Below are 22,600 nucleotides of genomic sequence, written 5' to 3' on the forward strand. Positions count from 1 at the left end.
AAAATTTTCCCAAAGTCAACCTTCATTTCAGTGAAAAAAAATACACAGGACACAGACTATCTTTAAGTAATTTATTCAACTTGCAGAAACAACAAATTTAGTTTTCGTCCACATTGACTGTCTGCAACCCTGTGGGAGAAAAAAAGAAAACATTAAACCTCTATTGTTTTAGAACAGGGTGAATAACTGCGTGCCATGAAGGGCTAAGAGTCTGGAGAGGGTTTGGGTTTGATTTGATCCATCGTTTCACTTATTAGTGTTGTAGTAGGGATGGGAACCGAGAGTTGGTGTCACAAGTTTTAATCCATCGAAATCCCATGCAACCGATGTTATCAATTCCTCGTTAACACCAGCATGTTTTCCCTAACAGCTCTGCGTCGCAGGCTCGTGTTGTCAAAATTTTGGATATAATGATGACATCAAACTCTGCATTTTTAAACCAGGAAAACAGGTGCAATGATGTTGAAAACCTCTGTAAACTTTCACCCCCCCGCAACACAGAAAATTGATGAAGAATTGATAAGAATTGGACTGAAAGGCAGAATCGATAGTGATATGATTGATAAAATTTCATCAATTTCCATCCCAACCATCTTGGCCCTTCATAACACACTCAATTTTTTTCTTTCATAAAAAAAAATAAAAATAAATAATATATATATATATATATATATGGTAATTTATGTGATTCAGTGCAAACACTGACCTTTGCATGTGGTGACAGGGACATATGTGACCAGGGTGTACAGTTTGTTAGGGGAGTCCTCGTCCTCATTACGCTTCCTGGAAAGCCGTACACGTATCCTGTATGGCACGTTCCTGTGCATCAAACAACAGTCATCATTTGGAAGTTACACTCCAAGTGCTACACAAGACAGCAGATGTGACTTTTATGGCATGTGTCAGTGTCAAAACACTGCATGAGTAGGTAAAAATGGGTGGTTGGCTCTCACTGCGGTATTGTATCACTTCCTGTTCTGGAGCACAGCGGTGTTTTGCTGTATCTGTTAGCTGTTTAATCTGCGTAGTTAGATTGATCTAGTTAACTAGATAACGATTTGTTTCACAGTGTAGTCTTCACGTGCCTTAACTAAAGCACTCCCTCTGCTGAATCACCTCTAAATTATTTACACATTATTCACTTTGTGTGTTTTTAGGAATCCGCTAGCTTAGTGCAGCTACTAGCTCTTAGCCGGTTTAGCATGGCGGCTTCTCCTGTCTCTCCCGCACTTTTCTGCTCTGGGTGTGAAATGTTTAGTTACTCCTCGGCCTCCTTTAGCAGTAATGGTACTTGTAATAAGTGTAGCTTATTCGTAGCTTTGGAGGCCAGGCTGGGCGAATTGGAGACTCGGCTCCGCACCGTGGAAAATTCTACAGCTAGCCAGGCCCCTGTAGTCGGTGCGGACCAAGGTAGCTTAGCCGCCGTTAGTTTCCCTCTGGCAGATCCCGAGCAGCCGGGAAAGCAGGCCGACTGGGTGACTGTGAGGAGGAAGCGTAGTCCTAAACAGAAGCCCCGTGTACACCGCCAACCCGTTCACATTTCTAACCGTTTTTCCCCACTCGACGACACACCCGCCGAGGATCAAACTCTGGTCATTGGTGACTCTGTTTTGAGAAATGTGAAGTTAGCGACACCAGCAACCATAGTCAATTGTCTTCCGGGGGCCAGAGCAGGCGACATTGAAGGAAATTTGAAACTGCTGGCTAAGGCTAAGCGTAAATTTGGTAAGATTGTAATTCACGTCGGCAGTAATGACACCCGGTTACGCCAATCGGAGGTCACTAAAATTAACATTGAATCGGTGTGTAACTTTGCAAAAACAATGTCGGACTCTAGTTTTCTCTGGGCCCCTCCCCAATCGGACCGGAAGTGACATGTTTAGCCGCATGTTCTCCTTGAATTGCTGGCTGTCTGAGTGGTGTCCAAAAAATGAGGTGGGCTTCATAGATAATTGGCAAAGCTTCTGGGGAAAACCTGGTCTTGTTAGGAGAGATGGCATCCATCCCACTTTGGATGGAGCAGCTCTCAGTTCTAGAAATCTGGCCAATTTTCTTAAATCCTCCAAACCGTGATTATCCAGGGTTGGGACCAGGAAGCAGAGTTGTAGTCTTACACACCTCTCTGCAGCTTCTCTCCCCCTGCCATCCTCTCATTACCCCATCCCCGTAAGTCCCAAAAACCAGTTTTATTTGTTATTATCTATCGTCCACCTGGTTGTTACTGTGAGTTTCTCTGTGAATTTTCAGACCTTTTGTCTGACTTAGTGCATAGCTCAGATAAGATAATTATAGTGGGCGATTTTAACATCCACACAGATGCTGAGAATGACAGCCTCAACACTGCATTTAATCTATTATTAGACTCAATTGGCTTTGCTCAAAATGTAAATGAGTCCACCCACCACTTTAATCATATCTTAGATCTTGTTCTGACTTATGGTATGGAAATTGAAGACTTAACAGTATTCCCTGAAAACTCCCTTCTGTCTGATCATTTCTTAATAACATTTACATTTACTCTGATGGACTACCCAGCAGTGGGGATTAAGTGTCATTACACTAGAAGTCTTTCAGAAAGCACTGTAACTAGGTTTAAGGATATGATTCCTTCTTTATGTTCTCTAATGCCATATACCAACACAGTGCAGAGTAGCTACCTAAACTCTGTAAGTGAGATAGAGTATCTCATCAATAGTTTTACATCCTCATTGAAGACAACTTTGGATGCTGTAGCTCCTCTGAAAAAGAGAGCTTTAAATCAGAAGTGCCTGACTCTGTGGTATAACTCACAAACTCGCAGCTTAAAGCAGATAACCCGTAAGTTGGAGAGGAAATGGCATCTCACTAATTTAGAAGATCTTCACTTAACCTGGAAAAAGAGTCTGTTGCTCTATAAAAAAGCCCTCCGTAAAGCTAGGACATCTTACTACTCATCACTAATTGAAGAAAATAAGAACCCCAGGTTTCGTTTCAGCACTGTAGCCAGGCTGAGAAAGAGTCAGAGCTCTATTGAGCCGAGTATTCCTTTAACTTTAACTAGTAATGACTTCATGACTTTCTTTGCTAATAAAATTTTAACTATTAGAAAAAAAATTACTCATAACCATCCCAAAGACATATCATTATCTTTGGCTGCTTTCAGTGATGCCGGTATTTGGTTAGACTCTTTCTCTCCGATTGTTCTGTCTGAGTTATTTTCATTAGTTACTTCATCCAAACCATCAACATGTCTATTAGACCCCATTCCTACCAGGCTGCTCAAGGAAGCCCTACCATTATTTAATGCTTCGATCTTAAATATGATCAATCTATCTTTATTAGTTGGCTATGTACCACAGGCTTTTAAGGTGGCAGTAATTAAACCATTACTTAAAAAAAGCCATCACTTGACCCAGCTATCTTAGCTAATTATAGGCCAATCTCCAACCTTCCTTTTCTCTCAAAAATTCTTGAAAGGGTAGTTGTAAAAGAGCTAACTGATCATCTGCAGAGGAATGGTCTATTTGAAGGAATTTCAGTCAGGTTTTATAATTCATCATAGTACAGAAACAGCATTAGTGAAGGTTACAAATGATCTTCTTATGGCCTCAGACAATGGACTCATCTCTGTGCTTGTTCTGTTAGACCTCAGTGCTGCTTTTGATACTGTTGCCATAAAATTTTATTACAGAGATTAGAGCATGCCATAGGTATTAAAGGCACTGCGCTGCGGTGGTTAGATTCATATTTATCTAATAGATAACAATTTGTTCATGTAAATGGGGAATCTTCTTCACAGACTAAGGTTAATTATGGAGTTCCACAAGGTTCTGTGCTAGGACCAATTTTATTCACTTTATACATGCTTCCCTTAGGCAGTATTATTAGACGGCATTGCTTAAATTTTCATTGTTACGCAGATGATACCCAGCTTTATCTATCCATGAAGCCAGAGGACAAATACCAATTAGCTAAACTGCAGGATTGTCTTACAGACATAAAGATATGGATGACCTCTAATTTCCTGCTTTTAAACTCAGATAAAACTGAAGTTATTGTACTTGGCCCCACAAATCTTAGAAACATGGTGTCTAACCAGATCCTTACTCTGGATGGCATTACCCTGACCTCTAGTAATACTGTGAGAAATCTTGGAGTCATTTTTGATCAGGATATGTCATTCAATGTGCATATTAAACAAATATGTAGGACTGCTTTTTTGCATTTACCCAATATCTCTAAAATTAGAAAGGTCTTGTCTCAGAGTGATGCTGAAAAACTAATTCATGCATTTATTTCCTCTAGGCTGGACTATTGTAATTCATTATTATCAGGTTCCCTGAAAAGCCTTCAGTTAATTCAAAATGCTGTAGCTAGAGTACTAACGGGGACTAGAAGGAGAGAGCATATCTCACCCATATTGGCCTCTCTTCATTGGCTTCCTGTTAATTCTAGAATAGAATTTAAAATTCTTGTTCTTACTTATAAGGTTTTGAATAATCAGGTCCCATCTTATCTTAGGGACCTCATAGTACCATATCACCCCAATAGAGCGCTTCGCTCTCAGACTGCAGGCTTACTTGTAGTTCCTAGGGTTTGTAAGAATAGAATGGGAGGCAGAGCCTTCAGCTTTCAGGCTTCTCTCCTGTGAAACCAGCTCCCAATTCAGATCAGGGAGACAGACACCCTCTCTACTTTTAAGATTAGGCTTAAAACTTTCCTTTTTGCTAAAGCTTATAGTTAGGGCTGGATCAGGTGACCCTGAACCATCCCTTAGTTATGCTGCTATAGACTTAGACTGCTGGGGGGTTCCCATGATGCACTGAGTGTTTCTTTCTCTTTTTGCTCTGTATGCACCACTCTGCATTTAATTATTAGTGATTGATCTCTGCTCCCCTCCACAGCATGTCTTTTTCCTGGTTCTCTCCCTCAGCCCCAACCAGTCCCACGAGAAGACTGCCCCTCCCTGAGCCTGGTTCTGCTGGAGGTTTCTTCCTGTTAAAAGGGAGTTTTTCCTTCCCACTGTCGCCAAGTGCTTGCTCACAGGGGGTCGTTTTGACCGTTGGGGTTTTTACGTAATTATTGTATGGCCTTGCCTTACAATATAAAGCGCCTTGGGGCAACTGTTTGTTGTGATTTGGCGCTATATAAATAAAATTGATTGATTGATTGATTGAAAAACATACCCAGATGACATTTCAAATTATCATATGTGTGTGAAGCTGACAAATTTGATGGCATTTTGTAACGTTAAGTAGATTTCAGGGTTTCAATGTAGTAAAAACCACAGTGCACTCAAACTTGTTAAGGTTCTTGCTCTTACATTATGTGACTTTAAAGCTACAGTGTGTAGGATTTACTGTCAACTAATGGTGAGCTTGCAGATTGCATTACACTGTCACTAGTCAAGATTTTGTTTCCCTTCTTAGGTGATGGACCGATACATACAGACAAACACGTTCACACCTACATATAATTACATTTAGACATTCACCAGTCTTTGGAAGTGGGAGGAAGCTGGAGCACCCAGAGGGAACCCACACAAGCACAGGGAGACAATAAAAACGCCACACAGAAAGGACCAGGTGGGAAGTGAACCTGGGACCTTCTAGTTTCGACAACAGTGCTAACCACTAAGCCACTGAGCTGCCATCTACACCGTAAAAACTGATATAATCCAACTGCACTAAAATCTTGCCGATGGCGGCCATGTCTTACCAACAGTGCAAATATTATTCTGTCTGTAGTTTAGAAAAGACAGGCATCATTTTGAACTTGTGAAAATCAGGGCTCGAAATAGTACGTGCATGAGCTAGTGTGTGCACGTATTATTCGAGCAGTGCAGGTAATTTTATACTGCACTTGCATTGCTGCAAGTAACTTTATCCAAGTTTTATCAACTATAAGCACCAGTAAAATGAACCAATAAAGGAATAAATAAGGAAAAAACTATTTCCAGTGTGTTGTCTTCGTCTTCCCTGCGTGTTATGACTCAGACACATGGAGCGAGTTGCTGTGCTCCATTTGTTGTGTTCGCGCGCGCACATGCAAACAAAGAAAAAAAAAAATACTGTCTGGCTGCCGTTCCCCTCTCTCTCTTTCACCCCCTCAAACTCTGTCATCACTGTGTTATAAACAGTCACCATTTGTTTTATTACACATCTGTGTAGTTAGTAAAGTTATCTTCACGGACGATTAGTTCACATGCGCACGTGAAAACAGAAAGTGGTTGTCAATGCGGTTGCTTTACGGAACCCAGGAGACGTCACAAAGTGATTTTTTTTCTGGCCATGATAATTTGTGCGCACGCTTTCCTTTAATTGAGCACACGAATTAATAAAACGTGCTCTCAAATTAATAAAACGTGCACATGTTTTCCTGGTCGTGATAATTCGTGCACACGTTTTCCTTTCGTTCAAAATGAACTTCATAATATGACCTAAATTGTCATCCTCACGACGCTTCGACCTCAGCATCCTTTTTAATGCCTTTATATGATGTCATGCTGGACAGCTGGAGTTCTCTGTATGTCCCTGTGCGTCCAAACCATGATGATACACTCTGACCAGATCCATTTCTAATGGGGAAATGTATTACACTGTCTCCTGGTTTGTTGACTAATAGTCAGCATTTATGTGTCAAGACAATATTGAGTGCACGTTTTACAAATTGTGGCCACGTTTGATCGTGCCCTTGTTTTACGATGCTTAAAATGTGCGCACAATATCATAAAATGAGCGGACAATATAATAAAACGTGCGCACGATATAATAATTATTATATCGTGCACACGGTTTAAAACATGCGCACATTCTCTCCACATGCAAAACATTTTGCGTTGACACATCCAGGGCTCCGTAGTTCCTCTCTCTCTCTCTGAAACTCTGTCATAATTGTGTTATAAACCAGTCACCATTTGTTTTATTATACATCTGTGTAGTTAATAAATAAAATAATCTTCACGGATGATTTGTTCGTGCGCACATGGAAAAAAAAAAAAAAAAAAAAACTGAGGGGAGAGCAGCAGCAGCGGCAAACTCTCCCCAGAGAGGAAGAGTCTGACACCAGAGGAGGAGTTTTAAGGTTGATGTAAGACTGACTTTTGGTTGTGCAAGTAACTTTTTTTTTTTTGGTGCAATTAATTTTTTTGACATTCCACGTCCCAACAGCCAGGGGCTGTGAGCATGGACCGGGCCGCCGGGCACCCGCCCTCGAAGACCCAGGACACGCTGGAGGGACTACATCTCTCGGCTGGCTTGCGAACGCCTTGGGGTTCCCCCAGCTCGGGAGGTGTGTGTGGATCGGGAGGTCTGGGCGGCTTTGCTTGAGCTGCTGCCCCCGCGACCCGACTCCGGATAAAGCGAAAGAAAATGGATGGATGGATGGATAAGTTTTTTGTTACTAGCACCAGTGCAAGTAGGTTAAAAAATGTATTTCGACCCCTGGAAAATGCATGAAAGAAGTGGCAACAGTAGAAAATATCAGGGGATAAATCCTTCTTACATTTAATAAACCTTGCGGTGATAGCCATTCAACACATGACAAAATATAAATGATTGCCCCCAACCTTCAAACCTCCGTCACTGATCACATCAGTTACATAATCATGTCTAAAAACAAAGCGTGAGCTCACCTCACACCCTTGCTCCACACTGCTTTATTGAGACGAGTGTCAATGCGGACATCAGGGGTTCCCATTTCTTTCACGGCAAACTTGCGGATCTCCTTGATGGCACGTGGAGCTCTCTTCTTAAAACTCCTACAAGAAAGCAGCAATATAGTCAGGCACTCATAATGGCAGTGGAAATCAGTTCTGTGACAGCCAGCAAACCGATCTCATGAGTTCATAAGGTAAATCTTCAAAGTACAGCAAGACACTGGATCACATTTAACATTGAAGCAGTAATAGTTTGTCACTGAAATTTTGGCTGAGCCATTGCCTCATTTCTGCATTTTAATTTATTGTAAACTGAACACACTGACTACTCTGCGCACGCGCGCGCACACACACACACACACACACACACACACACACACACACACACACACACACACACACACACACACACACACACACACACACACACACACACACACACACACACAGAAAGAGAAGACAATATGGACAAAGTCATGGTCTCTGGTAAAGTAATGAACATCTTCAATTATACCATATTTTACAGAGTGGTAGTTCTCAAGTACAAACAACAACAACAAAAAAACAGGTATGACCTTGTGAAAAATCTACGAGCACAAGGAAATGTAACAGAGCTTTACTTTTGCCACATTTTGTTGTGTTACAGCCTTATTCTAAAATGCAGTAAATTCATTTTTCCCCTCAAAATTCTACTCACAACAGCCGATAATGACAACATGAAAGTTTTTATTGATTTTTGAAAAATTATTAAAAATAAAAACTAAGAAATCACATGTACATAAGTATTCACATCCTTTGCTCAATACTTTGTTGATACACCCTTGACAGCAATTACAGTCTCAAGTCTTCTTGAATATGATGCCACAAGCTTGGTGCACCTATCTTTGGGCAGTTTTGTCCATTCCTCTTTGCAGTATCTCTCAAGCTCCATCAGGTTGGATGGGGAGCGTCGGTGCACAGACATTTTCAGATCTCTCTAGAGATGTTCAATTGGATTCAGGTCTGGGCTCTGGCTGGGCCACTCAAGGACATTCACCGAGTTGTCCTGAAGCCACTCCTTTATATCTTGGCTGTGTGCTTAGGGTCATCGTCCTGCTGAAAGATGAACCATCACCCCAGTCTGAGCTCAAGAGCGCACTGGAGCAGGTTTTCATCCAGGATGTCTCTGTACATTGCTGCATTCAACTTTCCATCAATCCTGACTTGTCTCCCAGTTCCTGCCACTGAAAAACATCCCCACAGCATGATGCTGCCACCACCATGCTTCACTGTAGGGATGGTGCCTGGTTTCCTCCAAACATGACGCTCTTTGTGTTCAATCTTTGTGTCATCAGACCAGAGAATTTTGTTTCTCATGGTCTGAGAGTCCTTCCGGTGTCTTTTGGTGAACTTCAGGCAGGCTGCCATGTATCTTTTACTAAGGAGTGGCTTCCGTCTTGCCACTCTACCACACAGGCCTGATTGGTGGATTGCTGCAAAGATGGTTGTCCTTCTTGAAGGTTCTCCTCTCTCCACAGAGCAATGGTGGAGCTCAGACAGAGTGACCATCGGGTTTTTGGTCACCTCCATGAGTAAGGCCCTTCTCACCTGATCACTCAGTTTAGACCGGCGGCCAGCTCTAAGAAGAGTCCTGCTGGATCTGAACTTCTTACATTTATGGATGATGAAGGCCACTGTCCTCATTGGGACCTTCAAAACAGCAGAAATGTTTGTGTACGCTTCCCCAGATTTGTGCCTCGAGACAATTCTGTCTTGGAGGTCTACAGACAATTCCAGGGCTGTGAAATGAAAATTGTGAAATCCAAGGAAAATCTGCAGGGGTCAGGCGCAGCCCTCCAGGAACCAGGGTCCGGGGCCCTGTGTGGCCCCAGAAACCAAATAAGATTTTTAGCTAATGATACATTTTTGGCATCTCCTGAAAGAACAAATCTAAAAAAAAAAAAAAAAGCATATTTAAATGATTCTATATTCAACCTTTCATTTGAACCGTCAGTGATATATTGAAATAATAGTATGACGTGGAAGTATGACCTGGAATGATTTTCCTTTTAATTGTAAACCAAATTATGCATTAACTCAGATCAATTAAACTACATGAAATTCATCAAGACTGAAAGACTGTTAAAGCATTTCAGAAACCACAGCTAAAGCTTGTAGAATATTTTGAAAATCATTGCAAAATATCAATAACATACCTTATTGTAAAAATGCCACATATTCTTGTGTAAATTCCTGTAAATCCACTCAAAGCCACAGTCTTTTTTTCTCATGAAAAAAGTCTACATTAATAAAAACTCATTTACATTGTGTAAATTCATGGAGCTTAAATTCATTAAAAGCCACAATGTCTTTTTTCCAAAGAAATAGTCGAGATCAATGAAAAAAGGCACAAGCTTTTCTAAAATTCTGTGAACAGCACAATGTTTATTTTCCAGAGAGAGAAAAATTCTTACCGTGTTTCTTGATGGCACAGTTTGCTTTTCCTGTTTCTTTTATCTTTCAGGTGTGTTGATGAAGCCAGCGACAATTCCACGGATTCTTGTCCGTATCAGACTTTTTCAAACCATCTTTCTCACCATCTTCTCTCTGTCCGACGTCGGTCCGTGATAGAGAAATGCTGCACAATTCTTCTTTTAAAAACTTGAAAGCTCTAAAAGTTTGCGATGTCCACATGCTACATTTAGCTAAAGCGTCGCACTGGAGCCACACACCGTCACCGCAGCAACCAACCAGTCCCGCTTTACGACAACTATTGTAACAGATACGCTTTGAGTGGCATTTATTCTCCTCTAAACTCCGCTGATCCAAGGAAACTGATTTGTATTTGTAACACACAGATCAGTGTCCGCGGACTTTGCAATAAGTGTTTAAAACACTCAGCGACGATCACGATTAAAGCGTACAACATGAACACTAACCCCCCCCCATGATGAAATCCGCGGAATCCCGCGAATCCACAGAGTTTTCACAGCCCTGCAATTCCTTTGACTTCACGCTTGATTTGTGCTTTGACATTCACTATCAACTGTGGGACCTTATGTGTAGACAGGTGTGTGTCTTTCCAAATCATGTCCAATCAAATGAATTTACCTCAGGTGGACTCCAAATAAGCTGTAGAAACATCTCAAGGATGATCAGTGGACAAAGAATGCAGCTGGGCTCAATTTTGAGCTCCATGGCAAAGGCTGTGAATACCGACGTAATTCACATATGGGAAAATATCGATCCAACCCATGGCATTTTCCAATACAGGAGAAGAGCCACTGTGAATCCTCTCAACTGCTGGTGTTTGCTCTCTGCTCGTTTACTACCAAGCAGGAGGAGGGGGGAAGTATTCTGAAGCCGGGCTGTTTGATAGAGCTCTCTTCTGAATTTCATCCATTTTGGAAAAAGGCTGTAATGTAAAATGTGGAAAAACTACAGTGATGTGAAAACTTGTGGATGCAGTGTACAAACAACATGGGAAGGTTATGAAACAAAAACACAAGTAGATCAAGGAGCACATCAAAGCAACAAGCTAGAAAAGGCCAAGCAATATGGCCTGAAAATAAAAACAAAAAACCCACAACAAATTTAAACCAAATCATCGGAAACCGATGCCGCAGACTGAATCCCCCCCCCAAAAAATTCAGTCACCTGCCTTCACTGCGCATGCGTCATCTGGGACCACAGCAGCTCACCTAAGTCTGACTCTCTTCACCCAAAGCGATCAAATGATTTAATGGGATTATTAACCATCAGATGACAAGGTAAAACCTTTTAAAAATTCTAAAGTCAGTTGTAAGCAGAAACAAGGCCGTTTTAAGAAGAAATGAGGCAAAACTTGGTGACACTTTGAAATGACCAACACTCAGTGAACGCATCAGCTAGCAGCTCATGTAGCCGTGGCGCTCTGATCGCTTCATCCATCTTTTATGATGAAATAATGCTGAATTGATGTGGAAGTGATTGTTGTACAAAAGCTTCAGATATCTGTCGCTGAGATAGATGATGACCGAAGTGCAGTTCTAAGCAGAAACGAGGTGATAATATGTGAACTGCGGCTAATGATGCATGTGCAGTGAAAGCAGGGCGGACCAAGTTAAGTGGGGACTGTTCGGCCGGCGAAACCGGAGTCAGTATTTGTGACAAAGGTGTAAAAAAAGTTGCTGAAGGAAATGGGATTCACAAACAGAAAAGCCAAACAAAACCAGCACTAACACATAAGAAAGCAAGGTTACAGGGGCCCAAACAGTGTAGATGATTGTACTATATTCAGAGAGGAATTACAAATCGGCATTGGCCAAAGCTGATAAGTATCATTTCTTTCCACTACTTGATCTGGGGGGAAAAAATTCTGTTAATTAAACCAATTAAACTTGTTTGAGCTAAGTTTAACAGAGCCAGAATTTTCACCAATTTGACAAAAATTGTGCACCATAACTGTGATTTATTTGCCACAAAGAATAAAGATGGTTGAACATCCTCTGTATGGCGATTCCAAATCTTTTGCCAGTAACTGTACAAAAAATTACTGTCCTTGAATCATGCAGTGCAAACAAGAAGTGCATGCTTTGTCCAGTAACACTCACACTCCATGAATGCGCTTGTGGATGTTGATTGTGTATTCTCTGGTCACCACCTCATTGATGGCTGAACGCCCCTTCTTCTTCTCTCCTTTCTTGGTTGGGGCCATCTTAAAAAAGAAAGAAAAAGGACAACTAAAGCAACACTTACAAACACGAACCCATTTGTGAGGCCACACATGCACATACAGAGGTCAGGGACCATGCAATGACGCTGCAGAAAACCCCATACACCACACTTCCACACACCAGCTTCAACATAGCTACAACACTAAAAATTCAGCAATCTCAAAAATTACAATAAAATATGTTAAACTGTTAACATGAACACAAGCCTTTATATAGTAGGTATTTGTAATTTTAGATAAACTATATATAATTCAAGAAAGCTGGAAAAGAAATAAGAAAAATGAAGGAATTTCATGTAAAAGCAAAATTTAATTTGTCATGAGTGCAACACCTAAAATAAAGGTTTTATGGATTTATTGTTATCCAGTTAATAAAACAGAAAACTACTGGGGAAAAGTTATTCTCAGTTAAACTAGCATTTATTTTTTAATACAATAGAAATCATGCAGGACAAGTGCTCGAGGAGCAGCGTTGGTGACCTCAAATCTAACCTGTCAGCTGCCTAGTGACCTTGTAAATCATTTTCTCTTAAAAGGACAAAGATGTCATTTCTCTGAAAGGCACAAGAAGCATATGTTTGAGATTTGCAAGAGTAAACACTTCTGAAATTGTTATGCAGCTATTTCCAGAACTGCACACTTCTGAAATTCCAATATGGTCCAGGCCCACTTACAGAGATAGACCAAGTCGAATCAGCAAACACTAACTGTATGCAGCCGAAATGATAACGTGCAATTATGTAAATACTTAGTGCTAATGATTAGTCAATTCACGTCACGTAGTAATGAGGATATGTACATTTACTTTTGTTTTCTATCAGGACGAAAAGCCGAAATTGTTAAGAGATGATCGTAGCCAAGTTCTCTGGTTCGGTTTTGAAATATTTGTAATTATCCATGATTATACTTGTCATATATGCATTTTATATGTGAATGCTATATACAGGTAAACCTCATTAACTCACATTTGCGCAAGTCGTGTTTCGGCTTTAGTCACGCTCGATTCGTGGACCCTGAGAATTTAGACTACTGCATAAAAGTCAGTTTTGATTCGACCATTTTTGGGAGGGATCATCAGTGTGAACAATTCTGGACGATGATTTCCTCTACCTCCTCCAGCTGCTGTTTGTCAGTGATGATTCTGTGCAGAAGATTCTGGACGATTCAAAGTTTTTGGACGTGACCGTTTAGATCTTTACTGCCGGTTCAGATTGGGCCAGAATTATTCTGTTATGCTATGGGATAATCAACATGGAGCCTATGTATGCACAGAATTTTGTATTGTAGATCCTTGCCATTTAATTGTTGGTTTGTGTCACGTGACATGATTATTCGTACAATTTGCCACTATGTTCCACTTATCATGTAATAGTGCTATTTAGCACAATACCAGTCGAGCTACTGCACTCCCCAACCACTGCACATGCTCACACTTGCGGCAACAGCGCTTAGTTTTAAAACAAACATGGCGGGGTTTGTTTTGGTGACGGATGACTATTTGAAGGAGTTTATTGATGGTGCTCATTCTTCTAACACAAAAAACATCCAGTACACCGTATCCCGTCTGGAGGCATTGGAAGTCTTTGCTGGAACATCTCTAGGTGAAGTGGAACCGCTGTCGGATGAAGACATCGCCATATTTCTGTCATGATTTTTCGATGGACGGAGAAAAGCAGACAGCAGTCTGTACATGATACCTGGCATCAGCTATGGCTACATCGTCAGAATTGTTTTTGAACTATGTGACTGTTTTAACAAGTTGACTGAGAACAATCTTGGTTCGGATCAGAATGCTATTTAAAGTTCGTGGTGGACTGTTTGGCACCTGTTGACCTCAAAGAACCTGTCACCCACACCAAAATGTAAGTCCCTTTTCTCTTTTTTATAAATTAATAAAATATCAAATGACAAGGATCTATTTTAGCCGTAATATAAAACGAATAATGAATATTTTTTTATTTGTTCAATGGAACAAATATTTCATGAGGTGAAAGATGGGATTAGACGTGGGCCAATAACTGGTTTCACAGTATACCATGGTATGAAAAAGGCAAGGTATCAAAACCACGAAAATTTTAAGTTATACCGTCCCTAGAGTATGAGCGGGTTATGAGAATTCTTGACAGGTAGAGCGGAGGCGGCCGCTGCTGGCCTTCCCCCTGGCATGCACCTCTGTCCGTTTACAAAAAGGCAGCTAACGTTAGCAACCTCTGCATCATGGCTGTAGGAGGCAAAGCCTGCATTGAACTTTTCCCTCCGTCTAAAAGGACCAAGTCGGCTTTTTCATTTTATTTTCAGAGGAACAGCCCTTCAAACCAAAAACGGTGGCAACAAAGCACCGTAGCTACGGCCTTTGTCAGACGCGGAGTGATTCAAGATACCCATAAAGGATTAAATGGAAGGAGTAAATTTTTGTCCCATCTTTGAAACCACTGAGAAGTACAAATGGTGGACTTGAGTCGTGCTTGTGGTTGACCAAATTTCTCCCACAAACATGTCAAGAAGGACAAAAACATCTATTCCAAGCACTTTGTTGGTGAAGCTGGGCCAAGTATTGCGCATCCGGAGTTCCGAACGTTATTCCAGCCACGTTTCTCCCTAAGCAAGTAAGTCATGTTTCCCACAGGGCAGATGCTACATGTCTAAAAGGGAGACGACATTTTGGTATTTTCTCTAAATTTATCAGTGGTATAGTGCTCGTAGCGGTAGACATCACGTCAATTAGTGCGCCTGAATCACGCGCGCTTCATATGCAAATAGCCATAATGTTGCTAAAGCGCATTTTAACGCTATACATACCATGAAACAGCGGTATTTTTGCCCACGGTTATCATACTGTACAAATCTCATACTGGCCAACGCCTAGATGGGATGTTCCATTCCAGTAAACAAACTCATAAACATGAATTATTTGCATACCAATCCACACTGTATCTAATGCTAGTCCACCAAGTATTACTGTATAATAGTATCGGCATAAATAGTATCGGGTATGACAAAATACAGCAGTGTACAAATCATGACTCCTCTTTATGAAATGAAATTTCGTATGTAAAACCACAGCTGTTTAACTTAATCAACGGATAAAAAAAAAAAACAAATAAATAAAAAGCACAAGCTAAACGAAGGCGCTCTATGGAGGAACCATTCCGCTAGTTTTGACGTCTTTAAAAGCGTTCATCTGCCTCAAGACCTAAGAAAACTAAGAGCACAGTGCTCACGTGTAACTTCAGGTTACTTATATGGTCAGATAAAACTTTAAAATCGCAGGATGGCGTTAGATCGTGGAAAACATAATCCGCGAAGACTTTACTCACTTCGGCTCTCAGCGGAGGCGGAAATTGGAAGGAAATTTGCCCCGCTGTGGATTCTGGGTAAAGGAAATCAGTCCGTCCGGCAAAATTGTCCGATGAAAACAAACACTGATCAGGTTCCTATTCTTTTTTTCCCTTTTCTTTATTGTACAAAACAAGAAAATACATCAAATATTAACTATGCACAAAAGTAGAAAAACAGACTCAAAATACAAGTGAGAGCAAAAAGCAGATTGAAACAGAATGAATACAAATACAAATATACAAAAAATACAAAAAAAGAAAAAAAAAAAAAACAAAATCAGCATAATGTGTTAAACATTTTGCTTTTCATATGGAAATTGTTAATAATTATCACAAACAAATATAGTAGGACCAGTGTTGGAAAACTATTATTTAAATTAAAGTTAAAATTATTTGCTGTTTGCTAAATATTCACAAGAAAATATTGGCTTTTCTCTACATCTGAAAAGAGGTTTAAGCAATTAAACAATGAAACTTTTATTTATTTATTTATTTATTTATTGTATTAAGTAGTTTGCATCACTTCTTTAAGTCTTATTTGGGCTGTTTTATTTTGTTCAGTGTTTTCTGGAGTATTTTTTATTTATTTATTTTTTACTAGCTTGCGAGGTCTTGCAACTTATTCTTTGGGGCAAAATATACACCCCCCCCCCCCCCCCCCCCCCCAAAAAAAAAAAAAATCACACACTCGTTATTCGTGATAATTATGATGACTGTTTATATCTTTCCTAGGAATCAAAGCACTAAACAAAATAAGCTAACAATAAAAGAATAAACGCCAGTAATTCAAATTATTCTACAGCAATGCACAACAATCCCAAATTGAAGGTGCAACTTATACTCTGGTGCAATTTATATATGGGATTTTCCTCTTCAAGTCTTTTTTAACAAGCACAAGTTGTACTCCCAAAAATACAGTAATATAATAAACAAGACCTATCAAGTGTGAAATTTCATTTTTGGTGTGTGTACACACACACACACACACACACACAATTCAATTCAATTTTTCAATTTTTTTTTTTATATAGCGCCAAATCACAACAAACAGTTGCCCCAAGGCGCTTTATATTGTAAGGCAAGGCCATACAATAATGATGTAAAACCCCAACGGTCAAAACGACCCCCTGTGAGCAAGCACTTGGCTACAGTAGGAAGGAAAAACTCCCTTTTAACAGGAAGAAACCTCCAGCAGAACCAGGCTCAGGGAGGGGCAGTCTTCTGCTGGGACTGGTTGGGGCTGAGGGAGAGAACCAGGAAAAAGACATGCTGTGGAGGGGAGCAGAGATCGATCACTAATGATTAAATGCAGAGTGGTGCATACAGAGCAAAAAGAGAAAGAAACAGTGCATCATGGGAACCCCCCAGCAGTCTACGTCTATAGCAGCATAACTAAGGGATGGTTCAGGGTCACCTGATCCAGCCCTAACTATAAGCTTTAGCAAAAAGGAAAGTTTTAAGCCTAATCTTAAAAGTAGAGAGGGTGTCTGTCTCCCTGATCTGAATTGGGAGCTGGTTCCACAGGAGAGGAGCCTGAAAGCTGAAGGCTCTGCCTCCCATTCTACTCTTACAAACCCTAGGAACTACAAGTAAGCCTGCAGTCTGAGAGCGAAGCGCTCTATTGGGGTGATATGGTACTATGAGGTCCCTAAGATAAGATGGGACCTGATTATTCAAAACCTTATAAGTAAGAAGAAGAATTTTAAATTCTATTCTAGAATTAACAGGAAGCCAATGAAGAGAGGCCAATATGGGTGAGATATGCTCTCTCCTTCTAGTCCCCGTCAGCACTCTAGCTGCAGCATTTTGAATTAACTGAAGGCTTTTTAGGGAACTTTTAGGACAACCTGATAATAATGAATTACAATAGTCCAGCCTAGAGGAAATAAATGCATGAATTAGTTTTTCAGCATCACTCTGAGACAAGACCTTTCTGATTTTAGAGATATTGCGTAAATGCAAAAAAGCAGTCCTACATATTTGTTTAATATGCGCTTTGAATGACATATCCTGATCAAAAATGACTCCAAGATTTCTCACAGTATTACTAGAGGTCAGGGTAATGCCATCCAGAGTAAGGATCTGGTTAGACACCATGTTTCTAAGATTTGTGGGGCCAAGAACAATAACTTCAGTTTTATCTGAGTTTAAAAGCAGGAAATTAGAGGTCATCCATGTCTTTATGTCTGTAAGACAATCCTGCAGTTTAGCTAATTGGTGTGTGTCCTCTGGCTTCATGGATAGATAAAGCTGGGTATCATCTGCGTAACAATGAAAATTTAAGCAATACCGTCTAATAATACTGCCTAAGGGAAGCATATATAAAGTGAATAAAATTGGTCCTAGCACAGAACCTTGTGGAACTCCATAATTAACTTTAGTCTGTGAAGAAGATTCCCCATTTACATGAACAAATTGTAATCTATTAGACAAATATGATTCAAACCACCGCAGCGCAGTGCCTTTAATACCTATGGCATGCTCTAATCTCTGTAATAAAATTTTATGGTCAACAGTATCAAAAGCAGCACTGAGGTCTAACAGAACAAGCACAGAGATGAGTCCACTGTCCGAGGCCATAAGAAGATCATTTGTAACCTTCACTAATGCTGTTTCTGTACTATGATGAATTCTAAAACCTGACTGAAACTCTTCAAATAGACCATTCCTCTGCAGATGATCAGTTAGCTGTTTTACAACTACCCTTTCAAGAATTTTTGAGAGAAAAGGAAGGTTGGAGATTGGCCTATAATTAGCTAAGATAGCTGGGTCAAGTGATGGCTTTTTAAGTAATGGTTTAATTACTGCCACCTTAAAAGCCTGTGGTACATAGCCAACTAACAAAGATAGATTGATCATATTTAAGATCGAAGCATTAAATAATGGTAGGGCTTCCTTGAGCAGCCTGGTAGGAATGGGGTCTAATAAACATGTTGATGGTTTGGATGAAGTAACTAATGAAAATAACTCAGACAGAACAATCGGAGAGAAAGAGTCTAACCAAATACCGGCATCACTGAAAGCAGCCAAAGATAACGATACGTCTTTGGGATGGTTATGAGTAATTTTTTCTCTAATAGTTAAAATTTTGTTAGCAAAGAAAGTCATGAACTCATTACTAGTTAAAGATAATGGAATACTCAGCTCAATAGAGCTCTGACTCTTTGTCAGCCTGGCTACAGTGCTGAAAAGAAACCTGGGGTTGTTCTTATTTTCTTCAATTAGTGATGAGTAGAAAGATGTCCTAGCTTTACGGAGGGCTTTTTTATAGAGCAACAGACTCTTTTTCCAGGCTAAGTGAAGATCTTCTAAATTAGTGACACACACACACACACACACACACACACACACACACACACACACACACACACACACACACACACACACACACACACACACACACACACACACACACACACATATATTTGGACAGCCTGCTTAAAATCATACCACATATTTTCAATAATATTCAGGTCTGGGGACTGTGGCCATTCCAGAACGTTGTACTTGTTCCTCTCCATGAATGTTTTAGTAGATTTTTGAGCAGTGTTTAGGGCTGTTGTCTTGTTAAAAGATCCAGCCCCAGCGCAACTTCAACTTTGTCACTGATTTATGAACATTATTCTCAAGAATCTGCTGATATTGACTGGAATCCATGTGACCCTCAACAAGATTCCTAGTACCTGCACTGGCCACACAGCATGATAGAACCACCTCCAAATTTTACTGTAGGTAGCAAGTGTTTTTCTTGGAATGCTGTGTTCTTTTTTCAGCAATGCATACCAACCCTTGTTATGTCCAAATAACTCAATTTTCGTTTTATCAGTCCATAGCACCTTATTCCAAAATGAAGTTGGCTTGTCCAAATGTGCTTTAGCATACCTCAAGCGACTCTGTTTGTGGCGTGTACACAGAAAAGGTTTCTACTGCATTACAGCATCTCTTTGTGCAAAGTATGCTGTATAGTTGAATGACGCACAGAGACACCATCTGCAGCAAGATCATGTTGTAGGTCTTTGGAGCAGGTCTGTGGGTTGACTATGACTGGTCACACCATCCTTCGTTTCAGCTTATGAGATTTTTCTTGGCCTGCCACTTCGGGCCATAACTAGTACTGTGCTTGTGGTCTTCCATTTCCTCACTATGTTCCTCTCAGTGGAAACAGCTGAAATCTCTGATAGCTTTTTGTATCCTTCCCTTAAACCATGATGTTGAACAATCTTTGTTTTCAGGTCATTTGAGAGTTGTTTAGAGGCTCCCATATTGCCACTCATTAGAAGCAATACAAAGAAGGGAAACATTTGCAAATGGCCACCTTAACCACTCTTTCTCATGATTGGATTCACCTGTGTAAGGAGGCCAAGGGTTAATGAGCTTATCAAACCAATTTCTGTTCCAATAATTAGTGCTAAATTTATTTAAATTAATAAAATAACAAGGGTGCCTAAATCTATGCACCTGCCTAATTTTGTTTCAATAATTATTACACTTTCTGTAAATACTAGAAACTTCATTTCACTTCTCAAATATCAATGTGTTCATCTGCTACATGATATATTTAACTGAAATTTCTGATCCAGACAACCAATGATTTTACGTAATTATTGTATGTCCTTGCCTTACAATATAAAGCGCCTTGGGGCAACTGTTTGTTGTGATTTGGCGCTATATAAATAAAATTGATTGATTGATAAAGAAAAATCATGAAAATTATCAGGGGTGCCCAAACTTTTGCATACAACTGTGTGTATATATATATATATATATATATATGTGTGTGCCCAGCCAATATGAATTTGAGGGCCGATACAATACGGATATTGAGTTAAAAACTGACAATACCAATGTATCTGTTGATATATACATTAAACAGCATTGATTCCAAACATTATCTAATTTCTCACAAAGAAATGGAATTGAGGCTTCATGTTTTCAGTTTAAACATGAACTTTATTATAAATAACTATAAATGTAACCAACCACCAAACAACGCACCACATGCTGTCTTCACTCAAATTGGAAGTTGCTGTGATGCACCGGCAGGAACTGTAAATGATACCGTCTGAGCGCCCAGTTAGACAATCTATGTCATGACTTCCAACAGCTGAAGAGTTTTTCTCCATTGTTTATTCTGTAAAAGCTTTCATATCCTCAAAAATAACGCACATACCGATATGTTGGTAAAAGGCTGGTATTGGCTGATATTATCAGCCAACCGATGTATCGGTCAGGGTGCAATAGATACACACATGCTGCAGTAGTGATGTGTCACAAGAACCAAAATCACAGGCTTCCCTCAGTCATCTCTTTCTTGCAAGGTTACTCAGTTTTTGAGACCTGCTTACTGCAGACAGATTGACCATACAATACTGTAGTCTGTGCATTTCTTAATGATTGATGTAAATGAAGTCAAAGGCATATTCATTTATTTTCTTTATCTGCTTATTCCAGTTAAGGGTCACAAAGGGGCTTGAGTATACACCAGCAGCCACTGAGGAGAGGCAGGCTCACCCTGGACAGGCCACCAGCCTCTCACAGGGAAAGACATATTGAGTGGCGTGTATCCACTGAGATTTTCAAAGAAAACTGACTAAAAAATATCTGTATGTCATAATCCTCATTTATTTTCTACATAAAAAATAGCTATCATTCAAAAATAATGAATTGAATATTTTTAATAAACCCTTTGAATTAAAGCTGAAAAACACAAACATCTTGTTTGATTTCAGCTACATGGTCGTGATATATAGAGGCAAAACGACAAAAATATATCATTGTCTAAGTACTTACGGTCCTGTCTGTGTTTTCACTTCCTCAAGCACTACTACCAAAAAAAAAAAAAAAGAGTAAATAATTCCAACTAAAACCTGACATTTTTACAAAACTGTCACATCTAATATCAAAGTTTAAGTGAATCAAAAAAAGTCAGTTCTTTTTTGTTACCAGATTCTCTGGACTACCAAAATTCTCAATGACAGGACTCATTTTTGAAGATATTAACAGTAAAAGTGACATTTAATACTTACCACAAAAATAAAAGTGTCTTTCAGTGTGTAACAGCGATAACCAGATAATCCTTTTGACAAACTTTACACTGGATCTTCTTGAGATCTCCTGTGGCTCAGAAAAAAAAAAAACCTCTTCACATTTATTACAAAGTTAGTTTTTCCTTCTTGTTCAAACAAACCATGAACACAGTATGAAAGCAATTATCAACTTTATAGAGTACTGGCCAAATGCAAAAATAGGAGCCTAATTTTTCTTTAATGTCATTTTTCATGTCACAGCTGCGTGGACGACGTGAGGTCTCATGTTGTTTCCAGCCTTCTGTCTCCATTAATGAGTTTATTATAATGTTCAGTGCAATACTGGAACTGCTTTGTCTCTTGCACTTGTGTTCCAGCACTCTCAGCATGCACGATCATACCAAGTGTCACTTGTTAAGAAGATTGCTGTGATACAATCACATCCCGAGGATCAGTTTGTCCACCCACACAAGTCTTTTTTATTTGGACTCTGGAAGTTCAACCACTTGGACACACAACTGGTTGCGTTTACGTCTGTAAGCACTGTATTGCCTGCTTTTTGTTTTGTGTTTTTTTTTTCCCTCCTCCTTTCTCTCTATCCGGAACATTTCAGCTTCTGGCTGGTGAATGTAAATCAGGAAGAATTCCACACGGCAGTGCTGAAGATCTGTGCAGTCTATTCTGTGCTCTCTGCAATCATTTCAGAAAAAGCAGTTCTCAGTCATGTTCTTCTCGGTTGCAACAAATGACATTCAATGAAGGAATAGTTTGGCAGTGCTTATTCATGGCAAACATTTGTCCCTGTGCCACATTTCAGTGCTGTTGGTCAGTAATGTTTTTATGAAATGCTCTCAACAAAAACAAGCGTGACATTATTTTGAAGGCTTGACAGTCACTTCATACAAAG

At 39.9% G+C, this 22,600-nt stretch overlaps 1 protein-coding gene and 1 long non-coding RNA gene across 2 annotated transcripts; one reads left to right on the forward strand and one right to left on the reverse strand.

Moving 5' to 3' along the window:
- Positions 1 to 58: 58 nt before the first annotated feature.
- rpl31 (ribosomal protein L31) lies at positions 59 to 15,761 on the reverse strand. Its single transcript, XM_034177945.1, has 5 exons — positions 15,647 to 15,761; positions 12,208 to 12,311; positions 7,613 to 7,738; positions 707 to 819; positions 59 to 129 (listed from the first exon to the last, which is right to left on the reverse strand). The coding sequence occupies exons 2-5, from the start codon at positions 12,309 to 12,311 to the stop codon at positions 98 to 100; spliced, it is 375 nt and encodes a 124-aa protein (XP_034033836.1). The 5' UTR covers positions 15,647 to 15,761; the 3' UTR covers positions 59 to 97.
- Positions 13,867 to 22,595, forward strand: LOC117517041. Its single transcript, XR_004562628.1, has 3 exons — positions 13,867 to 13,877; positions 16,017 to 16,021; positions 22,399 to 22,595. It is a non-coding gene; the product is annotated as an uncharacterized LOC117517041 (long non-coding RNA).
- The last annotated feature ends 5 nt before the right edge of the window (positions 22,596 to 22,600 follow it).

Source organism: Thalassophryne amazonica, chromosome 1 (assembly GCF_902500255.1).
Source record: "Thalassophryne amazonica chromosome 1, fThaAma1.1, whole genome shotgun sequence".
NCBI lineage: Eukaryota > Metazoa > Chordata > Actinopteri > Batrachoidiformes > Batrachoididae > Thalassophryne > Thalassophryne amazonica.

Excerpts from the sequence above, each read along its gene's own strand:
- rpl31 (XM_034177945.1), bottom strand. The coding sequence starts at position 12,311 with ATGGCCCCAACCAAGAAAGGAGAGAAGAAGAAGGGGCGTTCAGCCATC. Across the intron at positions 820-7,612 it reads GTGTGGAGCAAGGGTGTGAG|GAACGTGCCATACAGGATAC; the intron begins GTGAGCTCACGC and ends TTTGATGCACAG. Across the intron at positions 130-706 it reads CCCTGTCACCACATGCAAAG|GGTTGCAGACAGTCAATGTG; the intron begins GTCAGTGTTTGC and ends TTTCTCCCACAG.